The 18,219-nt window shown below is 50.0% G+C and overlaps 1 protein-coding gene and 1 pseudogene across 2 annotated transcripts in view; both read right to left on the reverse strand.

Moving 5' to 3' along the window:
- The window catches only part of RABGEF1 (RAB guanine nucleotide exchange factor 1), a 44,275-nt gene that overhangs the window by 12,145 nt on the left and 13,911 nt on the right, over positions 1–18,219 (reverse strand). For both annotated transcript variants that reach the window (XM_075565009.1, XM_075565008.1), the window contains exons 2-3: positions 13,225–13,418; positions 12,031–12,197 (exon numbers count right to left, since the gene is read on the reverse strand). In XM_075565009.1, the coding sequence (XP_075421124.1) occupies positions 12,031–12,197; positions 13,225–13,403 (346 nt within the window). In that variant the 5' untranslated portion in view covers positions 13,404–13,418. The remainder of the gene's footprint in view (positions 1–12,030; positions 12,198–13,224; positions 13,419–18,219) is intronic.
- Positions 7,457–12,020, reverse strand: LOC142462790 (guanine nucleotide-binding protein G(I)/G(S)/G(O) subunit gamma-10 pseudogene; annotated as a pseudogene).

Below are 18,219 nucleotides of genomic sequence, written 5' to 3' on the forward strand. Positions count from 1 at the left end.
AGGTTTTAAATGTTTCTAGGGCCTTCTAGAAATACTTTTTGACTCATCCTTGTCTGAATGTATACAAAGTACAAGTAGATAAAACCACATCATCTCAAAATAAACTCACGGCCATCAAGTTGATGCCAACTCACAGCAACCTTATAGGACAGGGCAGAACTGCCCTTGTGAGTTTCGAGACTGTAACTCTCTATGGGAGTAGACAGCCGTTTTTCTCTCTTGAAGCAGTTGGTGATTTTGAACTTCTGACCTTGCAGTTAGTAGGCCAATGTGTAACCACTACGCTACCAGGGCTCCTTACTACATCATCTAAAATATGCTATTCACATAAAAGTGACTCTATTAGTATGTGTTTACCAAAATAGACCACACTCTGATGTATATACTTGAGTATAAGCCGACCTGAATGTCAACCGAGGTACCAAATGTTACCAAAGAAACTGCAGTAAGATTGTGCTGGAAATGTTTTGTGAATGATGAGGGCAACAGATGTACAAATATTCTTGACACCATGGATGGCTGTATGGATTGTGATAAGAGTTGTATGAGCCCCCAATAAAATGATTTTTTTAAATGTGCTGAAAAATTTGGCTTGTCCACGAGTATAGACGGTATTTAATCACTCATATGGAAATGCACTGCTATCTGATCAACTCTCAGAAACTGCACGAGTTTACAACAATATAGGAACGCAGAAATGCTAGGTGCCTTTTCCAACTGCACTTCACGTGCCAGAAGGACAAAGGCTGACTTGCTGCGCGAGACGCCCAGTTGGATTGCCCACCTTCCCTCTGCCCGCCACTGCTGCTCAGAATGGAAGAAGGTGAAGCGGGGGAGACCCCAGCACAGAGGCAAGAGAAGGCAAGGACACTCTGTCCCAGCAGACTGTCCCGGGCCTCGGCTCTTGCACGTTCCCAAAAGAAAGTGCCGAGGGGAAGGGGGAGAAAGGGGACCCATCACAAGGTTGATACATAGCCCACTCCCCAGGGGGATGAATAACAGAAATGTGGGTGAAGGGAGACAATGGACTATGTAAGAGACAAAGTAACACTAATAATATATAACGGATCAAGGATTCGTGTAGGTGGGAGGGGGGAGGGAGGGAAAAGAAGAGCTGACTGATACCAAGGGCTCAAGTAGAAAGAAAACGTTTTGGAAATGTTGATGGCAACAGATGTACAAGTGTGCTTAAGACAATTGAATATTATAAGATTCATAAGAGCCTCCCAATAAAATGATTAAATAAACAAACAAACAAACAAAGTGCCAACCCTCTAAGGAGAAGATGTGGGGGCAGAGCATCAGCGCTCTCGTCTTGGTCTCCGATCAAAGGGGGGCCTCCTGAACTGGACTGTGCTCCCTAAGCCAGTCCCCGAGAGGGGTGGCGACGCAGTCCTGGCAGGGGCAGTGGTGAGGCACTTAGCTGCTGGCCATATTGGTGACCGTCTGGACGCGCGCTGCTCCAGGGAGGGCAGACCTGACCAACTGCTCTCATCTCAACTTCAGCCTAGACAACCCCGCGGGGCAAACAGGTCTCCTCGGTCCTGTAGTTGCTGCGCAGTCAGAATCACTTAACGGTGCACGGCAACAAGGACTTAAACTAGCACATCTCTCCCGATTCCCCTTTATGCTCAGAAACACCGCCAAGATCTGTTGAAGATATCAGAATCAGCCTAGTATGTTTTCTCTGGGAAATTTCTTACAATATTATTTTAACTTTAGGATCCAAACTCTTGAAACAAAACCAAGAGGTAGGGCTGGTGAGCCACCAGTGAGAACAAAGATGAAATCATACAAACTGATCAACTGACGGGTGAGTCCCTGGGAGTCTCCCAAAGTCTCCCAACTCCCACTGCCTTCTCTTCTCTGAAAGTGAATGTGGTGCTTTAGAGAATGAAAAAGTGATGGAACCTCTCCCCAGAAAAATGTACACACACACACACACACACTCACATTCCACAACCTCTTGTGGACTAAGGTTCATTCACAATTAGGACTGGCAGTGCCGATGCTCCTTTCTCCGTAATCCATCGAGTATGTGTACGGAAAACATCAGTCACAGCAGAGGACTCGATCGGCTAGCTTGACTTGATGGTCCTTTCTGGAACTTCCCATCCGGTAAAAACAGAATCCATGTTCAATCTGACAAAGTACCCACGGCATAGCTTACATCCAGCAAATTCTTGTCCTGTGCCGGGCACTTTACACACCCGAGCTTGCGGAACTGCACAGCTCCTCCCCGGGGGTTTCATGGTGGTGACAAGCAAGATGGCCGGGCTGGAGGAAGTGAAGCAACTTAAGAAACTTCCTTGGCGTTGCAGTTACTAAAGTGAGCAGCGCTGAAATTTGAACCCAGGGCTGTGCCCCTCAGCTGCGAGCCTGAGCAACAGCTTTGCTGTGCTGCAAGGAAGAGCCTCCACTTGGCCCAGGCGCGCCTGCTCCCACTGCCTTGGAGCCGCGTGACTCAGCCCAGGGCAGGAAAACACGACTCGTTGCCCGCTGTGGTGCTCTCTGTGGCTCGTGTCTCCTCTGCCGCAAAGTGTTTCACCAAAGACAGGTTATTTTCCCCCAATTAAACAAAAACCAAACCACGTCTTTAGAGATGTCGCTGATGATAATCACTAGTGACAAAGTAGATGTAATCTCCTACTACCAAATACTAAAGTCAACACTGGCTTCCTCCCTCCAGCTCTCCTGGAAACCGCCGGCACCCTCCCTACTAAGAAGGCTGGAGCAGGGGTCAGGGCAGAAAGTGAAGGAGCCGCACGCAGCTCAGCTGGTGGGCACACAGGAGGGGGTGGTGCTGAGCTTCTCCCCAGGCCAGGTGGAAAAAGCAGGAGAGGAAAGGGGCAAGGTCATCTCCCCTCCAGCAGCTTGGGCTGGGGCACAGTGGCAAGGACAAGTCCTTCAACTTGAAATCCTCTTATGTTCTTAGCACGGAAACAAAGCCTGTCCTGCAAGTAAAGCAGGCCAGGCCCCGTGGAAGCACTGACCTGAAGAAGGCTTCCCAGCAGAAGAGAAGACCATGGCATTTTCATGACAGTAACAATATTTATCGTACAGCCACCCTTGAGCAGGTTCTACACACCACATATGCTGCCTTACTGCACATTCTCAAGGACCCTTAGGCATTTTGATAGGCAGGTGGGATCATCCCTGGTTGACAAGTGAGCCAACTGGGGTTAGAGAAGCTACCACGCTGAGGGGTGGAAGTCACAGCACTAGGAAGAAGGGCTCGAGTTTGAATCCACGTCTACTTGGTCCTGCCTCAAGCCCTCAAGATTCTTCCGACCACATCGTAAGGTCCTCCTCCCACAGCACCGGGCAAATCTGCTACAGGATCCCGGAGCAAGGATATTACCTTGAGGACCACGGTGCACCCGACCCAGGCCATGGTATGTGCAAGGCCCCCGAAGCATGTGAACATTGCATCGAGGCGTCTGAATGCCGCAGAGTCCTGAAAACACCGTGCACTGCCGGAACAACAGCCGCATCTGTCTGGGAAGAAGCTCGAGCATCCACGCGATGGGACCTGGACATGTTCTCAGGAGAGCAGTCACTAGGTCAAGTACAGAGGAAGGCCGTCCGGGAGAGAGACGTACACACTGCCTGCAACAACGGTTCAAACGTCGCGGTTATGAAGACGGCCCAGGAGCAGGCACAGTGTTTTGTTCTGCTGGGTGTCGGGCTACTATGCTAGGGACCAACTCAATGGCACCTATCAACACAGCATCTGTTTGCTCCAATTTACATCAACCCATGAGGATCAAATGCACACCTATCCGGTGAGGTGGTCTACCAGGAAGATCACATGCTAAATTACATTAAACCTTCAATGCACAAAATTCTCCTGGGAAAGCAAAACCTTCATCAATAATTTGTGCGGTGCCAGTGGATCACTCAGTGTGGCTCTACTAGTCAGTCTCTAACTTGCACCAAAGGACCTTACCCTGCATGGGTCTGGTAAGAAGATGGGGGAGAAAGGATTCGCCTGTCATTTCAAACAGGATTCCCTGGAGAGCCATCCTGTTGTGTATAAGATGACCCACCTGAGGAGGGGGAAGAGGAGATCTCTCATTACAGGCTAGAGCCAGGAGGAGAGCATGTCCCCTGGACCTGAGATCCCTGAACAATGAAGCTCCTGAATCCAGGTTACAGCTATCCCCTCAGAGCAGCAGAACCTGGAGCCAGAGCACGGGACAGCGTGATGGACCTCCCGACCCACCGAGCAAGTGTAGATGAGTGTCTCTGTGCAGGAGGCTGCCTTGCGGACTGAGGTGCCTTTGGACACTTAATTGGGGATGTTGGACTTGCTCACCTGAGGAAGAGGAGCTGCTTCCTTTTGGGCTGAGGCTGACTTAATGGATTCTCAGCCTGAGAACTTAATTGGGGGAGTTGGGCTTGCTGACCCATGGAGCTCAAGCTGAAGGCCTTGAGGTTGAGGCTCCCAGCAGAGTGGGATAACCCTTTGGGCATTTATTAACAGACGTGACACGTTCTAACGTGTCCTGGTAAACAACCATCTGGCATGGCAACCTGTTAACTTCCTTCATAAACTTTCCAATCATGAGTTGTGTCCGTGAGCTTCTGTGTAACCACTGCAATGGTAAAATGCTGGACACCGAGCCAACAGAATGTACTTAAAGAAAGGTTGTGGGCAGCAAAGACGATCTGAAAAGGCTCCTATCGAGAACGTGATCATACTGTAAGAGGACCCTTCTTCTCCCGTCTAGTTAGAGCTCCGTGCTTAAACATCTCCAAGAACATCCACACAGCTCTGAGAGCAGAGCCTCCTGTGCCTTCCATGACTGTGACCTCGTCCGACACGGGGGACTGCCAGTGCTGCCCCTAATGTCTGCCATCGAGCAGATTCCTACTCAGTGACCCCAGTGTGCTGGGACCTCTCAGAAGCACATGGCCGGGCCTGCTTTCTGTGCCACTGCTGGTGGGCTCCAAGGGCCACCCTTAAGGGCTGGCAGTCGGGTGCTTAACTGTTTATGCCACCCAGGCACCCCTTTAAATGCAATGCTGGTCATTAACAGCTCTTGTTCCAAAAATACACTCTACCGGAGACATTATAAACAGTGATTGTATATGGAAAACGACCTGTCATTGGCAGGACAAATTGACACAGCCACACAGAGTAGACTTGAGAAATGACCATAAACACAGGCGGGATTGTAAACCATCTCCAAACTCAGCTCCTGGGATGATCCCTCCAGGCTCCCGGCTCTTAGCTGTCTGTGGCCGTGATGGGCACAGAATACTGTGTGTCGTCCTGGCCCACAAGGCTGCCTTCTTTGTGGAAGCCAACGGCCATCTGCTTCTCTTGGGGAGCAGCTGGTGGGTGTGAGCCGGCGCTGTGAGCCTCAGCACTGCCAGCACCCCTGCTGCATGGCTAAAGTTCAGGCCGGGTACCACTGAGAGCTGAAGGAGCACCCACGGGATAGCTTGAGTTTTAGTTTGATTTTACTTCAGTTACTGAAAACATCTAAGGTTACTGGGAGGAATTCCTTTGTGCCTTTTATCCGGAGTCCCAAAAACCGTTCATAGTCTGCCATGCTGGTGTGTATTTTCTTCTAAACGGTCGGAGCAGAATGGATAATAACAGAGACCCATGACAGTCATCACGTTCAGAAAGCCTTCACGGTCGTAATACTTTTACTTAGCTACAATCCAATGGTTACAAATGATCTCCACATTAAAAAGGTCTTTAGTTCCCCGGATACAGGATCCCATGGGGAGCCGCCCACCGCACTCAGCAGTTCTGCATCAGGTACCATTTGATCATGAAATAGTTCCTCAGCCTGTCAGGTTTGTTTGTTTTTTATATCATTTTACTGAGGGCTCTTACATTGATTATTATAATCCATACATCAATTGTATCAGGCATATTTGTACATACGTTGCCATCATCATTCTTTTCTAGACAGTTACTTTCTATTGAGCCCTTGGTATCTGCTCCTCTTTTTCCCCCTCCCCCCACCCGTGTGCCCCCTTGAGAGATTATAAATTATTATTATTTTCATATCTCACACCAACGACTGTCTCCCTTCCCCCAGGGTTTCCGTTGTTCTTCCCCTTGGAAGGGGCCTGTCGTTTTCTTGACGTCAGTCGGTGTTGCTGATTCACGGTGACCTCATAGTACGCACGAGAACTGCTTCACAGGCTTTCTTGTCTGTTATCTTGATGAACGCAGATTGTCAAGTGCTTCTCCTGCAGGGCCGCTGCGTGGGTCTGAACTGCCAACTTACAGGTAGCAGCCAATCGCAAACGGCCTCTGCCACCCAAGAAGCTTCTTTGAACACAGGCCATTGTTACATAAGGAAACCCAACCCACCTGCCACTGAACTGATTGGCAGTCTCACGGTGCCCTACATAGGGTTTCTGAATCTGTACATCTTGAAAGACAGCCTCCTCTTTCCTCTCAGGGCAGCTGATGGGTTCAAACTCCTGTCCTTGTGCTTTGCAGCCTGATGCTTATCCCACAATGCTACCAGGACATCAGTTTGGATTTCTCTGCCATTTGTTTCCTCAGGACTAGGCTCATGAGTGGTCAGCACCAACACGGCTGGAGGCTCATGCCATCCCTCCTCCTCACCATTTTAGGGTGACCACTTCCCCACCGCCATGTTACATTGTGGGAGATCACGTGGGCCCACGACTGGTTCCTCAGGAAATGCTTCCCTTCACGCCATGCTGCACATCCTGATGAAACCGTCGGACCAGCTTCTGCTAAGATCACAGCAGACGGCGACCTCCCAATGTCATCGTTCGGGCAGAATTCGACCACAGGGGAGAGCGGTCTTTCTCCTCCCCGTTTGCTTGTCAATCGAAAGAACTACAGTCAGAGTCATCACCAACTGCCCTGCAAACACCTGCAAACTGGTGGGGGCGGGGGGCGGTGGTGTGTGAGTATCTTTTTCTTTTTGTCCTTATGGAAAAGGCGTGCCGTGGTAAGTTTGATGGCAAGTTTTTGTCTGTCTTTAGTGAATTGCACCTCACCAAAAGAACCAGACCACTATTCTGGAAAGGTCTACTCTTTCTTTTTAATTTTAAAACAGACAGAACTATCTTTATTCACATTTCCAAGTTGGTGAAGAGCATTATACACATTTTATTTGGTCATTCAGTTTAAGCCAAGGGGGCGTTGTGGTTTCTATCTAGTCTCAGAGCTTCAGGACCTTGATCTTTCATATCTTATTTTTAGCAGGCTTTCCTGGTGGTTCTGTGTGTGTTGAACTTCTAACTGTAAAGTTATTGATTCAAACCCACCATCCCTTTGATCGTAGAAATACAAGATTGTCTATTCCTGTAAAGATTTAGTCTCAGAAACTCTGTATCGGGTCACTGTGATCGTTAAGGTTTTTTTTGTTTGTTTGTTTTTATACTCTTTTTTTTCCCCCTCCCTCTCCACTCCCCCCTCCCGGTCTACTCTTTCTTAATGGAACAGAAATACACCAATTTCTGTAGAATTGTGGCTACTGGACCAGGCCACAGGAGAGGTCTCAAATAGCTAATGTTGGCTTGTGACTTGGAGGCAGTCATTCATGAATTCGTTCGTGAAGGCATTGCTCAGCGAACTTCTCCCTAGTCTTCAGAGCAAAGCACAGGCTCTGGGCCCCCAGCAGCGGTTGCTTCCTGCCCGAACCCTGACCAACAGGGCTCCTCCGCAGGCACTCTGCACACAGTGCAGCGGGAGCTCGGCAGCTGCCTGAGAAACCCGGTCCTCTCTGTGCTGCCCTCCAGCTTGAGCTGCCCCACTGGGCGCTGCAGGGCGTTCACGCTGGGCCCGGAAGACATGGCGGCAGCCCTGGGATCCGAGGGTGGGTGTGCAGGGATGGGAATATCTGTTTCTTCCTTCCTTCCTTTCTGATTCCATGAGGGGGCTTCACAAAGTTGGTGGAAAAATGGAATGACAATATACTGGGATTTTCCCACGGACTTTTGGAAACCCGCTGAATACTGCCTTCCCCTTCACAAAATGATTATGTGAGTTTAGCCCCTCTCCCTCCTCTGACCCCTGCGTGTCCCCATCCTTCTGACGCCCTCTAACGTGATGGGGACTGTCTCTCCCTGCCCCAGCACTGGGGCCAGTTGTGGCTGCAAGGGGCTGGGCTCGTGCTCTTGAGAAAGGCACTCGGCGTCTAAGATGGGTGGAAGGTGGGCACAGGGGCTGTGAAGGAGGAGCTCTTCCCCCTGGGGGCACTCTTTGGGGAGTCTGTGTAAAAGGCAGTGGAAAATCCTCTCCAGGCAGCGACATCCATTTGAATTCTGAAGGAAGAAGCCTGTTGGAATCTGTGGACAATTACTTCAACTTGGCTGACCCACTGGGTCTCCTCCAGAAGTTACTGCTGACTCAACCTTATCTCAGCCATGAAAACACAATGAAAAGTCAACTCTCAGTGGCTTTATAAATAGTCCTGCTGTTCTGTTTCCTTCTCCGAAAGGGCATCCAACTCTGACCGATGCCACGACAGCCTCAGAACCCCAAGAGGATCACTGGTTTCGTTTGCTGCCAACTCGTCCTGGTTGAAGCACTTTCTCTGGAGCTGCTAACAGACTCGAGGAAAGTCTCAAGAGCAAGAGGGGCAGGTGTCCAGGAAGTAAATAGAGACTTCAGACTAGAAAGACCCACTTCCATTCTAGACCCAGAGAGGGAAAACTGCCCACAGCACAAGCTAACCTGGCTCCATTTGTAACGGGCAACAGGTAACCCGGTCCGCAATGCAAAGATCACTCTGCAGTGTGACATGAGCAACCTGTGACTGGAGATGGGATAACGGCTTTCTGGAAAACACACACACACACACACACACACACACACACACATACACACACACACGGTTGCTAAGTTACACCTAGACGAAAGAAAGTAAAATGGAACTAGCAGGGAGGAAACGTAAGCCTGAAGACACTCATCAAATGACCTTGATTAAATTAGTTAACCTTTGGGACTTGCGTGCTGTCATCTCTAAAGGAGGCAGAGCAGACGGCTTTATCCTTTTCCTCTGCTGTCATGAACATATACCATTTCACTAGGTCATGTAGTTGTCTACGTAAGTCCAAGAAAACTTTCCCAAAGCAGCCAAGAGCGTTTAAGCTACATAGGAACAAGTGATAAACTATGTACTGGGAGAGATTATCCTACCAGAAAAGCCCCCTGAACACCTTGTGGAAGGAGTCCTGACGGCACAGTGGTTACGTGCTGGCTCTGAGAGACATGGTCATCTACGTAGGGGCAGCAAATGAATGACTGAACGTGGATCTCCTAGACAAAGTCAGTAACTCCCACCAAATGGCATTTCCCTGCCTGGGTCTGATTCAGAAGGTGGGGGGAGGTACTAATAGGATTCGCCTGTCAGTAATGCAGTGTCTAAAATGAGCCCTCTGCGAAGCAGAGGATCTCCTGACCAGAAAGAGCCTGGAGTGGGCCATGTCTTCTGGACCTGAAAGCCCTGTACAGGGAACCTCCTGGATCCAGATGACTGCCACACCATCAGAGCATGCGCAGAATGATGGACTTCCCCATCCACGGAGCAGGTAAAGACAAGCGTTTTAAGCAGGCGGCTGGCTCTGCACACCTAATTGGGGAAAGTGGACTTGCTGACCCACGGCAGTGGAGCTGAGTGCCTTTGGGCTGAGGCTTACTGGAGTGGGGGTGCCTCAGGGCCCTTAGTTGAGAAAGGTGGAGGTGCTGAATGCCTTTACATTGAGGCTTATAGCAGAGTGACAGTCCCTTAGGGTACTGTTGAAAAACAACTCAACCCTGAGCATTTTCTCCTTGACATAATGTGTTAGCTTCCTTAAGAAAACCTTGAATTCTGAATTGTGTCCGTGAGTCCTGTATAGCCATTGCAATGTGTATTAGAACCTAAGAAGTAAAACCACTCACTCACTGCCATTTAGTCGATGCCGATTCAGTGACCCTATAGGACAGGGTAGAACTGACCTTGCGAGTTTCATAGACTGTAATTGTTTACAGAGTAAAGAAATAAACTGGAGGTCATTAATCAAGACCAAACCATCTGTTCCTGAGAAACCCGAGGGGCAGTTCTCTGCTGTCTGACAGGGTTGTTAGAAGTCGGAATCGACTCCGTGCTGGTTTTCTGCACACATCAATTCATTCTCCCTCCCGTATGCCCATGAGACCTATTATTACTGGGTCTTGGTCAACGCCGGCTTGTCAGGATCAGCTTGCCCAAGGTCACACAGCTGGAAAGTGGTAGGGCTGGGACTCACACCAGGACTGACTCCAAAGCTTATCCTTCGACCCACACCTCTGTGGTCAGTGGGTTTCTGACAACGGGGTCAAGTCCACTCGGTGAGGAAAAAAGCATTTCTTCAATAAAGGGCACCGGGACAAGAGGTTTTCCACATGCTGAAACGTGAAAGAGGGTCCCTGCCTCACACCACACCCCAAGAAAAATCCAGAAAGGGTCAGGGACGTGAAACCATCGCATTCCTTCAAGAACAGGCAAGGGTGGCACGTCATCTTTCAACAACGGGCTCCTACTCCACCAACCAAGCTCCAACAGCAAGAGACAACCAGACTCAAGGAGATGAGGATGCTTTGTTCACCAAAAGACTACCTGAAGACTGAAGAGGAGAGGGGGAAACAGCTACTGGTTTGGAGACTGTCTTTGGAAAACAGAAATCCAGTAAGAATATAAAAACAAAAATATAACCAAACTTCAGCAACTGAACAATGAAGAGACAAATACCCTGAGATGTGGCTAGTTACTTAAGAAAGCCTTTCCAGCCAAATCCCGTGTGTCCCATACTATACACTGCTGCCTCTGCACCTATGGTTGTGACCCCGTTTTGAAGAGAGTTCTGTTACAGGATTAAGGTAGGATTCATCCCAGTGTTTCTCAACCTGTGGGCCGTGACCCCTTTGGGGGTTGAATGGCCTTTCACAGGGTCACCTGATTCATCACAGTAGCAAAATGACAGTGGTGAAGTAGCAACGAGAATGATGTTATGGTTGGGGGTCACCACCACATGAGGGCCTGTGTGAAAGGGTCGTGCGTGAGGAGGGTGGAGAACCCCTGATGTTTCCTTAGTCTTGACCCTAACAGAAACGTGACATCACTTTTCCTTGGGGGTTTGGGCAAGTGAAAGATAAACCATACTTCCATCAGAGCCTTCCCTTTTGGGACCTCCTGCTGAGCGAAGACCTGCTTGACTTTCTGGCTCTGGACCCTGCATTTGGCTTGCTTCGGCCCAGCCTTCAGGTGTGGGGCTTACACGGACCCACAACCACAGGAGACATTTCCTTTAAGTTTTGTGAGACGTGGGCAGTGAAGTGCAGGACCAAGGGATGTAAGAGAGAAATGGAACAGTGTAACATCTTGGAAAAGGTGAGCATTTCTGACATCGTCGGTTTCCAATTCCTTGGAACTAGTCTGGTATTAATTCCAGAAAAAATGATCACATAACCCAATTATCATAAAAAGGACTTGAAAACACATGTCACAAAAAAGATTCAAATGCCCGCCAAATACATGACAAGGCACTCAGCATCATTAGGCCTAAGCAAACAAACAAAAAAACCCAGCCCAATGCCCTCGCCACCCAGCGATTCCAACTCATGGTGGCCTCAGTGGAGGGAGTGACATGGTGCACAGGGGTTCAGGGCTGTGCTCTGTAGAGAAAGCAAAGAGCCCCCTCTCCTTCAGAGAGGCTGGTGGGTTCAAACGACCAACCCTTCATTAGCGGCCAAGGGTTGTAAGCCGAGTCACTGGGCCTCCGCAAGATGGCCATTTGTGTGGGGAATGAATTTTATAAACAAACTGCCTATTTCAATTCTGTACACTCTTGTAAACCAGTAAGCAATCTGCCCTAACATACAACCTCCTCCACCAAAGACATGTTGGCTTCATCGGTCACCTGCCCCTGAGGTCCAATTTCCCGGTCCAGTCTGGGCGGGTGGCCTTTGTGGGCTGACAGACCCGAGAAGGCCCTCACAGAGCCGGTCAGCATCTCGCTCGCACACAGACAGACGAAGCAGGGGCATGGGAGAATCACCTTTCTTTGAGCCCACTCTGGAAGAGGCGCTGAAGAACTTCTTCACCGTGGTGACCTTGCGGGTCTTCTCGTTGGTTTTCTTCTCCTCAAACTTGGAGAACGTAAGGGACTGGGCCCCCTGGCTGCTCTGACTGCTGGCATAGGCCTCTTCCTCCTCCCGCTGGAGCCTGCAAGCCAGAGAAGGTCCCAAATGAGCTGGTGCCGCCCACGCTTTTCTTATAGCTAAGACGAACTGTTCAACGGGCTGAGAAGCCTCGCCGTGGTACAGCAGGAGGGAAGTGTACCACCGGGTCCGAGCGCTCGGACAGGGAGCTACAGGAGGGAGCACCTCTCTGCTTCTACTTCTACGGGCCTCTTAGCTCTTGGCTGCCCATCCATCTCGACTGTTCATTTCTGTCGGAGAATGCCAACACGTTTGACAAATGCCCTTTTGAAGGGAAAGGCAGACTCCTCCAATGTCGGGGCTCTGGACTCTTCTGCACTCAGGGCCGTGCTGGACGCACGGTTGGGGTGGGGAGAGACCCAGGCTAGGTGAGAGCCATGGGATAAGCCCAGTGCTGGGTACACATGTACCATCTCATCTCACCTTCACCGGAGAGCATTTCTCTCCATTCTTTTACCCTCAGGAGCTTACTGTCCAAGTGAAGAGAACGAAGACTAACACGCCCCAAACAGAAATCGTGAGCAATTACCAACACACACCAAAGGCACCACTGAGTTACAGCAAAGATGTCACTTTGAGGTGAAAGACCTTCAGGGTAAGATGTTGGCCAAGAATCCTGAGAATCCTTGTGGGCTGCCCAAAGAAGGAGCAAAGCTATCTCGGGAGAAGTACAGATAGAATGTTCCTTAGGTACAGGCTAGTGAGCTTCAACGCGCACACTCGGGCCACGAGATTAGGAAGGACCTCGTGCTTGATAAAGCGGAGGCTGAGTGAGAAGGGTTGGCACCGTGGCTGCAACGACGGGCTCAAGGGGAGTAACAATTGTAGAGGTGGAGCAGGGCCGGACAGGGCTTCCTTCTGTGGCTCGTGGGAGGGGTCCCTTCGAGCTGGCACTGACTGGACACACCCAGCAGCAGCAGGGGTCACTCAGAAGAGAAAAGGGCATTCTGACAAGGACCTGGCTGTGAGCTGTTACACCGTTCTCTTTTGCTGGCCACGCGCATTAAGTCTCCCCTAACTCCGTCATTTACCGTTCGGCCAGTTCCCAGTCCTCTTGAATCTGCTTCTGCCTGGCTTTCTGGTACTCCTCCCTCCAGCACTTGGAGCAGAAGCCTTGCCAAGCAGAGTTGCCGTAGTAACCGCATCCTTTCTTGCACAGGAGCTCCGACTGGTCCACATGAATTCCTCGGCGTTCAGACTTCAGGCTCATCTTCTTCCTGCTGACCTGGGGACAGACAAGGACACGCTGTTGAGGGTGGACTCACTATCGGTTTACGCACCTGCAGTAGGACAACTGCCAACAAACAAACAAAGGAGTGAGTTCAAGAACCTGTAAGTTAAAAAGAAAGACAGAGGGGAGAGAGGGAGAGAAGGAGAGAGGGAGAGAGGGGGAGAGAGAGAGAGAGAGAGAGAGAGAGAGAGAGAGAGAGAGAGAGAGAGAGAGAGAGAGGTTTACATATAGTCCATGAGCCCTACTGGTGAACAGGAAGACGTCTTCTTCCCTGCTCAGTAACAAAAAAGACACTTTGGGGCAGGGCGACCAGATGCCTCTCAGTGGCCATCAGAAAGCTCTACATTCTTAAACTGCACGACAAAGAGCAGCCCTCTTCAGTACTCTTCAGAGTCAGTGTGCTCCTTGGCTCAAAAGGACCACTTGATTTCACAGATATGAAGGTGAACATTCAGAGACATGGAGGTCGTGACAGACACACCATTACCCATGACGAGGGAGCAAAGCATCAACGAGCGCGCCAGGGCTCCGCATGGCCTGCAGGATGGTCAACGCCTCAGGACAAAGTCAATGAGCCTTCCCCTTGTCTCCACATGTCATATGCCTGTTACTGTGACCGATATTCTATTATCAAACTGCCCCAAATCCAAGATAGGTACCCTTTCACTCAATGAAGAAATTGAGGGATACTGGAAAGTACCTCAATTCTACTCCTAAACTAACAACAGCGAGCAGATTCAGCCCCAGCTCAGAACCCAGAGCCCTTGAGTCCCTGGAGTGGCTGTCCCACACTGACCCAGTCAAACAGCCATCCTGGGGCCCGGACATTTCATCCGCCTCGCCATTTCCCAAACAAGTCACACCTTCACGCCCAGCCTGGGATTCTTCCCCAGAGCTCTCTTCTGCTTTTGCAGGGATGATTCATTACTCAAAGATCATCCTAGACTTCCATGAGGCTTTCCACCAGCCCTAAGTCTCCCCCACGCCCCCCACCCCCCACCGGAGTCCCTGTTCTCCAGAAGCTGCTTAGGCCAGAACTTCTAGCTGCCTTCAATCTTGGAGGAAGAACTGTTGCGATGTGGGTTTGGATCACAGAACGAGCTGGTTCGTACTCTGTTGTCATTTTGATGGTGAATAGGGAGGTCCCTCTTGGACTTGACACAAATCTGGGAAAATGGCACCCTCATCCACTGCTGTGGGGATATAAGATGGTACAGCCACCAACCAGCGGGCAGGGGCTGACCACAGGACCCAGTGATTACACTACAACAACCCAGAAGACTTGAACTCAGGGACCCAAAAAGGGATTTGTGCATCAGCGCTCACAGCAGTATTAATTACAGCAACCAACAGAGCCCTGGTGCTGCTGTCAGGTGAGCAATGGACTGCTAACTGCAAGGTTGGGGCTTCAAACCCACCAGCTGCTCCCAGAGGGCTATGCAAAGATGAGGCTGTCTACTCCAATGAAGACTTCTAGCCTTGGAAATCCTACACAGAGTCGCTATGAGTCATGGCGGTGGGTTTTAAAAGGCGGAGATAAAACAGACACCTCTCAAGAGATGAACAGAAACAAAATGAGGTAGATATTGAAATGGAATAGTATTCAGGCATAAAAGTAATAATGTTGTAATGCGTGCTAGAATGTGGGTAAATTGTGAACGCATTATGTTCAGTGAAATAAGCCAGCCACAGAAGGGCAAATGCTGTCCTGTTCTACTTACATGAGCTAGGTGTGAGAGGCACACTCACAGACAGAGACTGGATTGCTGTGAAATACTGAGTCGGGTTGACTCATAGCGACCGCATGTGAACAGAACAAAACACTGTCCGGCGCTGCTGGCACCATCCTCACAACTGTGCTGGGGCTGAGCCATGTTGTAGTCACTGTGTGGATCCCGCCTCATTGCGGCCGCCCCGCTATTTCCCAACAGGCCTTGAGGGAGCAGAGACTTGAGAGCTTCTGCTTCATGAGGGTAGTTTCCGTCTGAGGTGGCAATAGGCAGTACAGGTGATCAGGGTTACGCATCATGAAACAATTCATGCTGCTAAGTTTTACAGGTGAAAATGGCAAATATTGTGTTATATTTTCAATGAAAAAGGAAGCAGCCAGAGGCGTGCGGAGCTCAGCCAGCGATCTGGTCTCCTGAAGGCAGCCACACTGCATGACGGGAGCAGCTGCCCACTGTCTTCCTCCGGGCTGTCCTGGTGCCTAGTTAATGTTGGACTCAGTGTCGGAAAGGTTTGGTTCCTACCTATTTATTGTGTTGGTAAAGCGGAGGGTCGGCGAAAAAAGGTTGACTCTCAACAGCTGGCTACAGCAATATAGGACAATTGTGCGGATGGTGCAGGAGCAGGTGCGATTGCCTTTTGGGGTACACGGGGTCACTGGGAGCAGGCACTGGCTGCCTGGCACCTAACCATCACCACTATGAGCAGCTAATGTATGAGAGAATCTACTATCCCACAGTCTCACAAATACTGTGCACTAAGCTTTCATTTTCACTCATCTGATAAGCAAAAAGCTTCCTTCTCAACTTAGTGTGCGTGCATTTCCTTGAGAAGGAAGATGTGAGGTTAACTCCACCCAAAGAATTTGATTTTTGTCCTTGGGCCTGCGGACTAACCTCTAAAACCGTAACATTTTCCTACTGACTGAAGGCTCCAGACTAGACCTCGGATTTCTGTTTTGGATTGACCCAGCCAGAAAGACCCATCCTGAGGGATCTGCCGACTTGGGGCAAGAGTGGGATGGGTGCATGATTCCATCAACACAGTGAGGCCCAGAAAGGCCGTGGACATGGGCTTCCTGGTTGGTGGACGACATGACAGTGCACAGGAGTAAGCGGGCAGAATGAAGTTCCCCTTTAGGGACCCTCCCAGACCTCACACTCGGAGCATCTTGCAGCACAGGGCGTTCCTGAGTTCTGTGAGTGGTTCTAGTCAGTTATGGAAGCCAAGGGAATCAACAGGTCAGGCCGGTGGGAGAGGGGGTGTGGGGACTCCTCAACTAACATTGGTATCCAGAGGGAACTCTCAGATCTATAGGTCAAGATGGAGGGGAGCCATGGGGACCCCTTAACTAATGGCTGGTATCCACATTTGTAGCCAGCAGGTCAGATGAGATGGTGTTGTGGGGACCTGCTTGAGGCTGGTGTCTCGAGTCTTGGGCAGACACCAGTTTTGGAGGGCTGTGCCTTTAACTGGGGAGCTCTGACCACGCTCTGGGTGATTGGAGTCAGGAAACTTAAGTGTTAAGAGGGGGAAAGAGTTGGGCAGGGCAAGATATGACAAAATAATAATTTATAAATTATCAAAGGTTCATGAGGGAGGGGAGAGGGGGGGAGCCAGGAGGGATGGGAAAAAATGTGGAGCTGATGCCAGGGATTTAGGTGGAGAGCAGATGTTTTGAGAATGATGAGGGCAATGAATGTACAGATGTACATTTGATGTATGTGTGGATTGTGATAGGAGTTGTGAGAGCCCCTAATAAAACGATTAAAATAGGGTAACAGAACTGGTAGCAGAGTGCTACGAGATCTGATTGGTCCTTCACAGTGGGGTGTCCAAAACACAGGCCTTGACTGGCCAGGCAAGAGGCTAACCAGCTTTTTGTACATAGCGCCAGGCTATTGGCATATTTTCCGTGAAGAAATGAACTGTGCGTGTTCTTTGCTCATTCTTCCATGAATTGCTTGTCCCTTTTTTTAAAGAAATATATATTTTGATTTATAGGTGCCTTCTTTATAGTGGGTGGGCTTTAAAGACACCAAAGTCTTAAAGGAAAATCTGGTTTCAAATCTGCCTCCCAGTTCCACTGCTTTCACAGCATTACACTGTTTCTTATAATTGAATGCAGGAGTCACACACAGTCAGTGGTGGAGTTCCGGGGTTGAAACATCGCAACACAAAGTAGCCGAATGCCTGCCCAAACATTCCGAATGCCATTCCAGCCCCACGGGGAGTGAAGGCGCTGCTGGGCTGGCTGCTGCTGGAATGTGCCGAGTCAGCGGAACAGCATTCTTAAGGACAGCGTTGTAGCCCAGTCTTTTATTACACAAAATCACACCTCTCCCGACGCAAAATCATGACTCCAGCACAGAAGGCGCCACCACCCGGGCGACCAGCTGGAAATTACATGCAAGACCGCCTGGCCTCTCCAGTCTCTCCTACCGTCTTCTGCCCCCTTTGCTGGGGCGCAGTCCATATAGCTGGGCGTGTAGGCTGAGCAGGACGGGCTCCTCTCCTAAAGCTTCACCTAAAGTGACACGGCGCTGCCATCGCTGTGTGAGACGGCTCCGCTTTCCTCTAGATCTTACTGCTATCTCTGCTGGGCCCACAGCCGCCTCGGCATTCGGCTGTGACGGGTGAGGCACACACAGACACACCCTATGAGCTAAGAGACAACAAGGGCCAACTGCCCGGAATGTGTTTACTCAGATTTGCAAGCTATCTTTTTATTACAGTGTACACCCGAGAAATGCCTTGTGTCTAAAACATACATCCTACGTAAAGGGCGTGCACGTACACTGGACTGGTGACCAAACTTAGGGGGTGGAGGCAAGTGCAAAAGTAAATAAAAATGACAATCCCTACGAACCACGTCGCTTCATCTTGGGCATCAAGGTTGAGATGAGTATAGTAAGAGAAGTTAAAATCTGGAAGTGCCAAAAAGCTATCCAAACAAAAGGATACAGTCAGTGAAAGCGAAAAGACTTCAATGACTGGCCCGGGAACCTACCTGGGAACTGCAGAAAGATCCCCCCGCTTTCCATTCCATTCGCCCCACAGACTTTGT

This window comes from Tenrec ecaudatus, chromosome 12 (assembly GCF_050624435.1).
Source record: "Tenrec ecaudatus isolate mTenEca1 chromosome 12, mTenEca1.hap1, whole genome shotgun sequence".
Classification (NCBI taxonomy): domain Eukaryota; kingdom Metazoa; phylum Chordata; class Mammalia; order Afrosoricida; family Tenrecidae; genus Tenrec; species Tenrec ecaudatus.